The following is a 12715-nucleotide window of genomic DNA, read 5'->3' as shown; positions in this document are numbered from 1 at the left end:
CAAGATGAACTCTCAATCCTAAATATCTATGCCCCAAATACAAGGGCACCTACGTACGTAAAAGAAACCTTTCTAAAGCTCAAAACACACATTGCACCTCACACAATAATAGTGGGAGATTTCAACACCCCACTCTCATCAATGGACAGATCATGGAAACAGAAATTAAACAGTGATGTTGACAGACTAAGAGAAGTCATGAGCCAAATGGACTTAACGGATATTTATAGAACATTCTATCCTAAAGCAAAAGGATATACCTTCTTCTCAGCTCCTCATGGTACTTTCCAAAATTGACCATATAATTGGTCAAAAAACGGGCCTCAACAGGTACAGAAAGATAGAAGTAATCCCATGCGTGCTGTCGGACCACCACGGGCTAAAACTGGTCTTCAAGAAAAATAAGGGAAGAATGCCCACATATGCATGGAAATTGAACAATGCTCTACTCAATGATAACCTGGTCAAGGAAGAAATAAAGAAAGAAATTAAAAACTTTTTAGAATTTAATGAAAATGAAGGTACAACATACCCAAACTTATGGGACACAATGAAAGCTGTGCTAAGAGGAAAACTCATAGCGCTGAGTGCCTGCAGAAAGAAACAGGAAAGAGCATATGTCAGCAGCTTGACAGCACACCTAAAAGCTCTAGAACAAAAAGAAGCAAATACACCCAGGAGGAGTAGAAGGCAGGAAATAATCAAACTCAGAGCTGAAATCAACCAAGTAGAAACAAAAAGGACCATAGAAAGAATCAACAGAACCAAAATTGGTTCTTTGAGAAAATCAACAAGATAGATAAACCCTTAGCCAGACTAACGAAAAAACACAGAGAGTGCGTCCAAATTAACAAAATCAGAAATGAAAAGGGAGACATAACAACAGATTCAGAGGAAATTCAAAAAATCATCAGATCTTACTATAAAAACCTATATTCAACAAAACTTGAAAATCTTCAGGAAATGGACAATTTCCTAGACAGATACCAAGTATTGAAGTTAAATCAGGAACAGATGAACCAGGTAAACAACCCCATAACTCCTAAGGAAATAGAAGCAGTCATTAAAGGACTCCCAACCAAAAAGAGCCCAGGTCCAGACGGGTTTAGTGCAGAATTCTATCAAACCTTCAAAGAAGACTTCATACCATATTATCCAAACTATTCCACAAAATTGAAACAGATGGAGCACTACCGAATTCCTTCTACGAAGCCACAATTACTCTTATACCTAAACCACACAAAGACACAACAAAGAAAGAGAACTTCAGACCAATTTCCCTTATGAATATCGACGCAAAAATACTCAATAAAATTCTGGCAAACCGAATTCAAGAGCACATCAAAACAATCATCCACCATGATCAAGTAGGCTTCATCCCAGGCATGCAGGGATGGTTTAATATATGGAAAACCATCAACGTGATCCATTATATAAACAAACTGAAAGAACAGAACCACATGATCATTTCATTAGATGCTGAGAAAGCATTTGACAAAATTCAACACCCCTTCATGATAAAAGTCCTGGAAAGAATAGGAATTCAAGGCCCATACCTAAACATAGTAAAAGCCATATACAGCAAACCAGTTGCTAACATTAAAATAAATGGAGAGAAACTTGAAGCAATCCCACTAAAATCAGGGACTAGACAAGGCTGCCCACTCTCTCCCTACTTATTCAATATAGTTCTTGAAGTTCTAGGCACAGCAATCAGACAACAAAAGGAGATCAAGGGGATACAGATCGGAAAAGAAGAGGTCAAAATATCACTATTTGCAGATGACATGATAGTATATTTAATTTATCCCAAAAGTTCCACCAGAGAACTACTAAAGCTGATAAACAACTTCAGCAAAGTGTCTGGGTATAAAATTAACTCAAATAAATCTGTTGCCTTCCTCTATACAAAAGAGAAACAAGCCGAGAAAGAAATTAGGGAAACGACACCCTTCATAATAGACCCAAATAATATAAAGTACCTTGGTGTGACTTTATCCAAGCAAGTAAAAGATCTGTACAATAAGAACTTCAAGACACTGAGGAAAGAAATTGAAGAAGACCTCAGAAGATGGAAAGATCTCCCATGCTCATAGATTGGCAGGATTAATATAGTAAAAATGGCCATTTTACCAAAAGCAATCTACAGATTCAATGCAATCCCCATCAAAATACCAATCCAATTCTTCAAAGAGTTAGACAGAACAATTTGCAGTTTCATCTGGAATAACAAAAAACCCAGGATAGCTAAAGCTATTCTCAACAAAAAAGGACTTCAGGGGGGAATCACTATCCCTGAACTCAAGCAGTATTACAGAGCAATGGTGATAAAAACTGCATGGTATTGGTACAGAGACAGACAGATAGACCAATGGAATAGAATTGAAGACCCAGAAATGAACCCACACACCTATGGTCACTTGATTTTTGACAAAGGAGCCAAAACCATCCAATGGAAAAAAGATAGCATTTTCAGCAAATGGTGCTGGTTCAACTGGAGGGCAACATGTAGAAGAATGCAGATCGATCCATCCTTATCACCCTGTACAAAGCTTAAGTCCAAGTGGATCAAGGACCTCCACATCAAACCAGACACACTCAAACTAATAGAAGAAAAACTAGGGAAGCATCTGGAACACATGGGCACTGGAAAAAATTTCCTGAACAAAACACCAATGGCTTGTGCTCTAAGATCAAGAATCGACAAATGGGATCTCATAAAACTGCAAAGCTTCTGTAAGGCAAAGGACACTGTGGTTAGGACAAAACGGCAACCAACAGATTGGGAAAAGATCTTTACCAATCCTACAACAGATAGAGGCCTTATATCCAAAATATACAAAGAACTTAAGAAGTTAGACCGCAGGGAAACAAATAACCCTATTAAAAAATGGGGTTCAGAGCTAAACAAAGAATTCACAGCTGAGGAATGCCGAATGGCTGAGAAACACCTAAAGAAATGTTCAACATCTTTAGTCATAAGGGAAATGCAAATCAAAACAACCCTGAGATTTCACCTCAAACCAGTGAGAATGGCTAAGATCAAAAACTCAGGTGACAGCATATGCTGGCAAGGATGTGGAGAAAGAGGAACACTCCTCCATTGTTGGTGGGATTGCAGACTGGTAAAACCATTCTGGAAATCAGTCTGGAGGTTCCTCAGAAAATTGGACATTGAACTGCCTGAGGATCCATCTATACCTCTCTTGGGCATATACCCAAAAGATGCCTCAACATATAAAAGAGACACGTGCTCCACTATGTTCATCGCAGCCTTATTTATAATAGCCAGAAACTGGAAAGAACCCAGATGCCCTTCAACAGAGGAATGGATACAGAAAATGTGGTACATCTACACAATGGAATATTACTCAGCTATCAAAAACAACGAGTTTATGAAATTCGTAGGCAAATGATTGGAACTGGAAAATATCATCCTGAGTGAGCTAACCCAATCACAGAAAGACATACATGGTATGCACTCATTGATAAGTGGCTATTAGCCCAAATGCTTGAATTACCCTAGATCCCTAGAACAAACAAAACTCAAGACGGATGATCAAAATGTGAATGCGTCACTCCTTCTTTAAATGAGGAAATAGAATACACTTGGCAGGGAAGGGAGAGGCAAAGATTAAAACAGAGACTGAAGGAACACCCATTCAGAGCCTGCCCCACATGTGGCCCATACATATACAGCCACCCAATTAGACAAGATGGATGAAGCAAAGAAGTGCAGACTGACAGGAGCTGGATGTAGATCGCTCCTGAGAGACACAGCCAGAATACAGCAAATACAGAGGCGAATGCCAGCAGCAAACCACTGAACTGAGAATAGGTCCCCCGTTGAAGGAATCAGAGAAAGAACTGGAAGAGCTTGAAGGGGCTCGAGACCCCAAAAGTACAACAATGTCAAGCAACCAGAGCTTCCAGGGACTAAGCCACTACCTAAAGACTATGCATGGACTGACCCTGGACTCTGACCCCATAGATAGCAATGAATATCCTAGTAAGAGCACCAGTGGAAGGGGAAGCCCTGGGTCCTGCTAAGACTGAACCCCCAGTGAACTAGACTATGGGGGGAGGGCGGCAATGGGGGGAGTGTTGGGAGGTGAACACCCATAAGGAAGGGGAGGGGGGAGGGGGATGTTTGCCAGGAAACCGGGAAAGGGAATAACACTTGAAATGTATATAAGAAATACTCAAGTTAATAAAAAAAAAAAAAAAAGATAATAGTAACACACACTGTAGTTATGTAAGGCCTGCCGGAGTGTAATCATGAACTCTACATTGAGCTCTACTCAAAACCTTGTAGTCTTTTAGCTCCAAATCTTTGAATTTCTTCTACTTCCTAAGGAAATGCTTGACAGGTTTGAAAGACATGCATACACACACACACACACACACACACACACACACACACACACACACACACATTTGCACATGTCCAGAATATTTATTGTCTTTTTGCAAAGGAACTGTGTGAAACAAGATCAATGAGGTTAGATTTTAGCAAGAGGAAGGAGCATAGTCTTTCACCAATAATCACCATTATAGACCCAGGCATAGCATATAGGTAATATTGTCTAATAATACATAATATGGCTTCTATTTGTTGAAATATAATTATGTGTGGAGATGTGGCTCGGTCATAAAGCTCATGTTGTGTAAGCATACAGACCTAGATTTGGACACCTAGAGCCCTTGGAAAGCCAGACTCTGTAGAACATGACTGTAATCTTCCTGCCACTTATGCCAATAAACCATGAATATTCTGTGGAAGAGAGAATATTCATCATCAGACAAGGCAGAAAACAGCAACTGCTGTAGTTGTCTTCTAATCTCCATGCATTGGCTGTGACACTTGATCATCCATAGTTACATATATCATCACTCATGTAAAATCATAATAATCTGTGAGTAGCTGTAGACACAGAGTATATGGAGCAGATTCCATCTATGCTTACTGAAGTCTGATAGTGAAAGAAAACGAATGGGAACAGGTGCTGAAAAATGGTCTCAACTCCAAGCTGTGCATTCATTTTTACATATGGTTTGTCATCAGCAGAGAAAGAATGGTGGTCAGGAATTTATTTCCAGGCAAAATGGGATCATTATCTTACAAAATGAGTAATAATCTTACTGTAATCTTCTGAAACATCACAGAGGCATAATAGTCCTCCTCCTCCTAGCTCAAATATTCTCAAATTCTTAATGAGTTTCCAGGGTTCTAGACTTAGAATAAAAACATTTACTTGTGATATGAGCAGTGTTTGTACAACTCTACATACATTGTAAACTTAAGGAAGTTATAAATTAGCTCCAGCAATAATAGTCAACTTCCATAAATACTTTTACAGCATCCATAAGAATTTGCACCAGCTCTTTATTTTATAGTTTATTTATAAGCTATTAACCAGACGCAGGGTTTCAGTTTTCTGACTATTAGAGATGTCTGAGGAAATTCCGCTTTATTTATGGCATATTGCCGTGTTTTCATTATCACATTCCTATATGCTCTGAACCTATTAAAACCACTGAGATGGAGTTTGCAAAAACATACATACTCATATACCAGCTTGGTCTTCACCTGTCTTAAGGGGTGTAGGTTTGCCTGGTCACAGGTGATGCTAACCTGTGATAATAAATTTAAACTTTTTAGAGATTTCTAGGAGGTGTGGTGTTAACCTTTCCCATGTGCTATTACAGCCTATAACTATGTTCACTTAAGTCCATAACTCTCTTAATGTCTAGATTTGAATTGCATAGCATGTAAAAAAATCCTGCTTAGTTTCTGAGTATAATTTTCTTAGAAGCTAGATGTGTTAATACTCCACAATTAACCATACAATTATTCAGCTGTCATCCTGAGTAATTTCCTTACAAAGTGTAATTTCCTTAGAAAATATAGTTGAGAATTATATTGTGAATTTAGATGTGATTTCAGACATAGGCAACATTCCCAAGCACCTACAGCATATGAATAGTATGTTAAGGATGTTGTTCAAAGGAAAAGCAGATAGGTTGCCAACAGGAAAGGGGTGTGTGTGTGTGTGTGTGTGTGTGTGTGTGTGTGTGTGTGTGTGTATGCGTGTGTGTGTGTGTGTGTGTGAGACTTAGTTGATAAAATTCTTACAATGGAAGCATGAGAAAATAAGATTGGCTTCCCAGTACCCAAATAAAATACTGAATGTGTGTAGAAACCCTTGAGTTTCACTGCTGGCAACGCTGAGATAAGCAAGCTCCTGAGGCTCATTGTCAACCCAGTCTATACTAGTAAAAAACTTCCAGGTGTGTAAAGAGGCAGTGACAAACAAAGTAAAATGAAGGCAGACATCCAGAGCTCAGAAATTACAAATCTAAAATAACTAATCTAGATAAATTGTTGAACCTCCAGTTCACAAACAGACCTTATCTCAAAGAATAAAATGGGAAATGGTAGAAAAAGATGTGGACACAGACACAAACACAGACACAGACACAGACACACACACACACACACACACACACTGAAAGAGAGAGAGAGAGAGAGAGAGAGAGAGAGAGAGAGAGAGAGAGAGAGAGGGGAGAAGAGATTAAGGTAAATATCTTACCAACAATATTCCCTTTGGTAGTTTTTTTCATTTATAGTGACTGAGCATCCCCATTTTACATCTTTTCTGAACCTCTGAACCTCTTCCTGAGCTAGGATTTACAACAAAAGTGTTCCTGGCTATGAACAAAAAAGTGCCCAAATAACTAGACCTCAAGGTCTTCCATCAAAAGGTTGCCACAGCAATAACAGATCATTTCAGTGCTCTTCATGTTTTTCTCTGTCCCACAGGGTGCCCTGACAATCTCACCGTTTCCCAATGCTTAAACCCTATTAAGGCTTTCCAAGGCTGCATGAGGCTCATCTTTATTGATAACCAGCCCAAGGACCTCATTTCAGTTCAGCAAGGTTCCCTGGGGAATTTTAGTGATTTACACATTGATCTGTGTAGCATCAAAGACAGGTAATTATTGTCTTGTCTCCTCTGTTTCCCCACCCCTTTCCATCCTAACTGTTCTGAAAATGAATTTATTTAAGCGAAATTCTAATTTTGAGACATTAGCTACATTAGACATAATTGAGTTGCCTAATGGAAAATATTTCTGAAAGGATTTCAGGCCCAGAGAAAAACAGGTTAAATTAGGTGAGTTTCTCTCCATGATGACTTGCAGTAAATGGGATATGCAAATCAATTCAAAATACAAATTTGTGAAAGGGCTTCAATTTTGTGCATAAATACATTGACGTCAAATGTAAAGGAGAGTGGAGAGAGGACTTACTCTCCCTACACCATTTCCTTTGTCTGAAGTGGATTTTTTTTTTCTCTAATATTATAAGTTTCAAGAAATCTATAGCTAAGGGTTTGGCTGTTCTCAACTTGGATGTCCTAAACTGGGAATGACTGACCCTACCTGACAACAACCGTGCCTACCATTTGTTTAGTTCCAAAGAAAGCAGACAATATGCTAGTGAGAATCAGTGCTTTTAGTCTACACCCAGAGATTCAGCATGACACTCAGTTTCTAGCTGCATCACTCTTGGGATTTGGTTCCTGTTATGGTAGGAGTTTCTAGATTTAAAGTCAGAAAACCAAAAGAATGGATACTGAATTTCAGCAATAATAGAATTAGTTAAGTGCATAATTTGGTGTAGGTGTTAGAGGTCCTTGGGTACATTAATTAGCCATTGCTATAAAGAGAAATATTCCCTGATTTGTGAAACACGTGCTACTAGTTGTACCAATAGTTATACCACTATGAGAATGTGGAATGAGATCAAAGAAATTTAGGTAGGTGATTGAGTTACATCTTGAAGTATGAGCTAAAATCACGGTTGGCTAAGGTAAGAGTAGACAGAAATTGTTGGTGCGACGGAATGGCCATGAAACAGAACATGCATTGTAAGTGTTGCATTTGAAATCCCTAGCATAGGAAGCCTTTTATAACTAGCAGCATGCAATGGTTTTCTTAGCAATATATACTTCCAAAGAAGCAAGATGACTTCTCCTGTAATCCACCACATCTTGGGTTCAGGGGACATGCTTTAGTTCAGCTGATTTGCTGTAGTTTTTCTACAACATGGGTCTTTCTGGAAAGTTACATGGCTTCCCCATAGCTGGGAATGTGAACTTAGAATCATTACAAAGAAGGTCTTTGTACTAGCAGATTTTGATTTCATGTTTTATGTGAGAAATGAGGAACACCATGAGATTTAACTAGAAACATGAATTAAGAAAAAGTATCAGCACCACTAGGGGAGATCAAGAGATGAGTGTCCCAGTCTAGGAAGAAAAGCATTAAGTAACTTTATTGGGGACCATGAGAAATCAGCCATACAGAACATGGTCTCTGCTAATGTTGGGAATGATGACTATAATTAGATGGAACATTAACACACATTTCTGATACCATTACACATGCCATTATTACCAAATCACTCTGTATTCTTCATCCCTCCTCCCTCCCTTTTTTCCCATTTGACCAGCTGCGAAAGTGGGTAATAAAATGTGTGATTCATTAAAATGTGCTTATTTAGAGGACTCCAAATCAAAGCTATTACAGGAAATTGATAGTACCACAAATAGTATGCTATATTCTTGACAATGGAGAAAATTCCAAATCATCATCTGGTGTGGCATTATATGTATTACAGATCAATACAGGGACATTTGTCAATTGGAATATCTATGATATCTTAACATACAATCAAGGAAGCTGTCATTATTTTGGAATACATGGAAAACATTGTCATCTGCCCTGCACTATTACTTTTGTGTAATTGTAATCTTGAGTAAATATATTACAGTCAATTTTTTTAATTGTATAATGAGAAATGTAACTTCTTTAATAGGTAATTGGTATGCTTCTCTTGAAAGAGTTACTTACTTAACAAAAAAGAAACCTGTGTCCAAAGCTTTGATTGGTATCCTTCTGATATAATTTACATTTGTTTGAAATCTGGGAACCATGGTAAAAGGTTAACAGAGGCAGGTCTTGCTGAGTTTTTAGTTTCTTTCACTTTTTGCAGTAAAGATAAATATCATGGTGAAAGTGCATATGCAAGTAAACTGGTAGCGGCAATAGAAACATGGAAGGGAAAATATGTGGCATAGATGGATAAAATATAGAAGCAATTTATCAGAGGTGAGGGAGAACAAGCCACAGTGCTATGGGAAGCAGATACAGGGGTTCTTTGGGGCTCCCTAGCCATCTCAGACAGGGAGCTCTAGTTCAGGAGAGACTCCTGCATTCTGCCATTTTTCAAGTGCTAATCAGTGTGAATGTGTTAGCCTACTAGTGAGAACGTGCCTGAGAGGACAGAGCTGAAAGCTCTGGCTATGGTTTCTCTAACTGTGCTCCTGAAAAACAAGGCCAGACCTTGGAGACCTGTGTCTCCGCTTGGACAGCAGATACTAAGACCTTTATCCTTGCCTTTATGTGCTTTTTATCTTTCACAGGGGCATGGGGCCCACCTACACATCCTGGCTTTCTGTTTTCCTTCCTTCCTTCCTTCCTTCCTTCCTTCCTTCCTTCCTTCCTTCCTTCCTCCTTCCTTTCTTTAGTTCATTCAATCTTTCATTTTCTCTCTCCCTCCCTCCATCTGTAGAACTAGAGTTTTAAAAAGTTTACTCATTGTCATAGTCCGGATGTGCAGGGCCGGACGTGCCTGAGGGAGAGCCAGAGATAGGACTTGCCAAACCAACTATCAGCCCCAAGGACATTGACCATCTATAGCCACCTCCTCCCCTTCCTTCACCCCCCTGAGTGAGATGAGCCACCCTACCTGCCTGCCAAGCTGCTAGAGAGCACGTACTCCTTGCTGATGTAATTTTGCTCTGAAAGTAACTGTGCACCATTTGAATTGACCAATCATGTGTAACCGCGAGAATGCCCCTAACCTCCCCTATATAAACCCCCGAGTTTGGAGGCTCAGGGTCGATTCCTCTGTCTCCTGTGTGGGATACGTATCGACCCGGGATCCCGCGAATAGGGATCTCGTTAATAAAAGCTACCTCTTGCTGTGACATAAAGAATGGCTACTCATGATTCCTGGGGGCACCCCACCCCGCGATCGGAGCGAGAGATGTGGCTCCCTGTTTTGGGGTTCGCTCTCTCACATCCCTCCCTTTCTTTCTCTTTCTTTCTGTCTCTCTTTCTTTCTTCCTTCCTTCCTTTCTTTCTTTCTTTCTTTCTTTCTTTCTTTCTTTCTTTTTTTCTGTCTTTCTTTCTTTCTATTTCTTCTTTGTTTCCAACAATGCAAGAGAGGGAACTTAAATTTCTAAAAATATGGCAGTTTTAAAGAAAAAGGTACAAACTTTCTAAAAATTTTTAAAATTTTTATGGATATTTTTTATTTACATTTTAAACGTTATTCCCTTTCCCAATTTCCCTGACATAAGCCCCCTATCCCCTTGCCTCCCTCTTCTTCTATAAGGGTGATCCCCTTCCCAACAGCCCCTCCTTCAAGCCTCCCTGACCTGACAATCCCTTGCCTTGGGGGTCCTGCCTTCTCAGGACCAAAGTCTTCTCCTTTCATTGGTGCCCAAAAAGCTCATCCTCTGCTACATATGCAGCTGGAGATATGGGTCTGTCCATGTGTACTCTTTAGGTAATGGTTTAGTCCCTGGAAGCACTGGATTATTGGTGTTGTTTTTCTCATGGAGTTGCAAGCTCCTTCAGCTCCTTTAATCCTTTCCCTAACTCCTCCAACTGGAATCCTGTTCTCAGTTCAATGGTTTGTATCAAGCACTCACCTCTGTATTTTTCACACTCTGCCTGAGCATCTCAAGAGATAGCTATAACAAGCTTCTGTCAGAGTGTACTTCGTGGCTTCTTAATACTGTCTAGTTTTGGTGGCTGGATCCCAAGGTAGGGCAGGTTCTAAATGGCCATTCCTTCAGTCTCTGCTCCAAACTTTGTCTCCATATTTTCTCCTATGAATTTTTGTTCCTCCTTTTAAGAAGGACTGAAGTATCTGCACTTTGGTCATATTTCTTCTTGAGCTTCATGTGGTCTGTGGATAATATCTTGGGTAATTTGAACTTTTGGGTTATTATTCTCTTATCAATGATTGCACACCATGTGGGTATTTTGTGATTGGCTTATCTCACTCAGCATGATATTTTCCAATTCCATCCATTTATCTATGAATTACATGAAGTCATTGTTTTTAATAGCGGAGTGGTACTCCATTGAGTAAATGTACCACATTTGCTCTATTCATTCTTCTGTAGAAGGGCATCTGTTTTCTTTCCAACTTCTGACTATTATAAGTAAGGCTGGTATGTACATAGTGGAGCATGTGTCTTTGTTATATGTTGGACTATCATTTGTGTGTATTCTCAGGCATGGTATAGCTTGATTCTATGTCCAATTTTCTGATGGAATGCCAGAATGATTTCCAGAGTGGTTGTACCAGATTGCAATCCCAACAACAAAGGAGGAATATTCCTCTTTTTCCACATCCTCGCCAGCATCTGTTGTCACCTGAGTTTTTGATCTTAGCCATTCTGACTGGTGTGAGGTGGAATCTCAGAGTTGTTTTAATGATGACTAAGGATGTTGAACATTTCTTTAGGTACCTCTAAGCCATTCAATTTTCCTCACCTGAGAATTCTTTATTTAGCTCTATACTTCATTTTTAATAGGGTTATTTGGCTCTTTAGAGCTAACTTCCTGAGTTCTTAGTATATATTGGATATTAACCATCTATTGGATGTAGGATTGGTAAAGATCTTTTCCTGGTTTCTCAGAATCCTATTACAAGTCCTTTGAAATGATGTTTACAAATTGGTAGGCTCTGCTTCTTTTGAGTTGTTAGATGTCTGCTCTTGAAACATTATTTATAGCTGTAGAAATGTCTCATTGGCTAAGGGTTCCTTTTGCACAAACAAGAGGATCTTAGTGTAGATTGCAAGATGCAAGCAACATGCTATGTGTGATAACAAAAAGACCACCTTCTGTTTGTTTACTTGATTTCTTGTTTGTTTTATTAGTTTGTTTGTTTCTTTGTTTATGTATGTTTTTTGATCCTGAGTAGTCTGAATGCAGAGTTCTGTTCTTTCTTGGTGACTTTCTAATGAACATTTTAGCTAACAGTAAATTTCCTAAGTTTCTTAATAATTGATAAAGTAAACAAATCTAAAATACACAAAAAACAAGCCTTTAGAATGTCTTCAAGTAAATTTCTAAATTTAGCTAATTGTGGTGGGAAAAGCTGTTCTGAATATGAGTAGCTTCATCTCATGGGCTGGGGTCATGAACTGAACGAAAAGAACACAAAGATCAGAGCATGAGCCTTCATCCATTTTGGTCATCTGAGGTTGCATTAAATGTGCTGATCTATCTCATGTACCTTCTGCCATGCCTTCCTTATTATGATAAACTCTACCTTTAGTCAGTGAGCCAAAATAAAGTTAAGTTGGTTTTGGCAGGAGTTAGGCATTAGAAGACAATTAGTACACTATGTTGTTTAAAAATATGAATATACCCAAAAGCTTTAGTGATTTTTGCTTCTTTTTCTGCTTCTACTTCAAACCCTTCACTGGTTCCTATGGTAAAATCTAGTAATTTGTTCCTATTCTTACATAATTTACATCCATATTTACATTTACCAAATACTAGAAATAAACATACCTGTGTCTTCAAAGTAAACATCAGAGTGAACATTAGATATTTCAGATGG

The 12715-nt window shown here is 38.9% G+C and overlaps 1 protein-coding gene across 3 annotated transcripts in view; it reads left to right on the top strand.

The window, feature by feature from the left end:
• The window catches only part of Cntnap5bl1 (contactin associated protein family member 5B like 1), a 1004796-nt gene that overhangs the window by 498335 nt on the left and 493746 nt on the right, over window positions 1-12715 (top strand). For all 3 annotated transcript variants that reach the window (NM_001329899.3, XM_063272228.1, XM_063272229.1), the window contains 1 exon segment: window positions 6824-6995. In NM_001329899.3, the coding sequence (NP_001316828.2) occupies window positions 6824-6995 (172 nt within the window).

The sequence above is a fragment of the Rattus norvegicus genome, chromosome 13 (genome assembly GCF_036323735.1).
Source record: "Rattus norvegicus strain BN/NHsdMcwi chromosome 13, GRCr8, whole genome shotgun sequence".
Taxonomy (NCBI): domain Eukaryota; kingdom Metazoa; phylum Chordata; class Mammalia; order Rodentia; family Muridae; genus Rattus; species Rattus norvegicus.
Note: the sequence above shows the minus strand (reverse complement) of the source record. Positions and strands in the feature narration are given on the sequence as shown.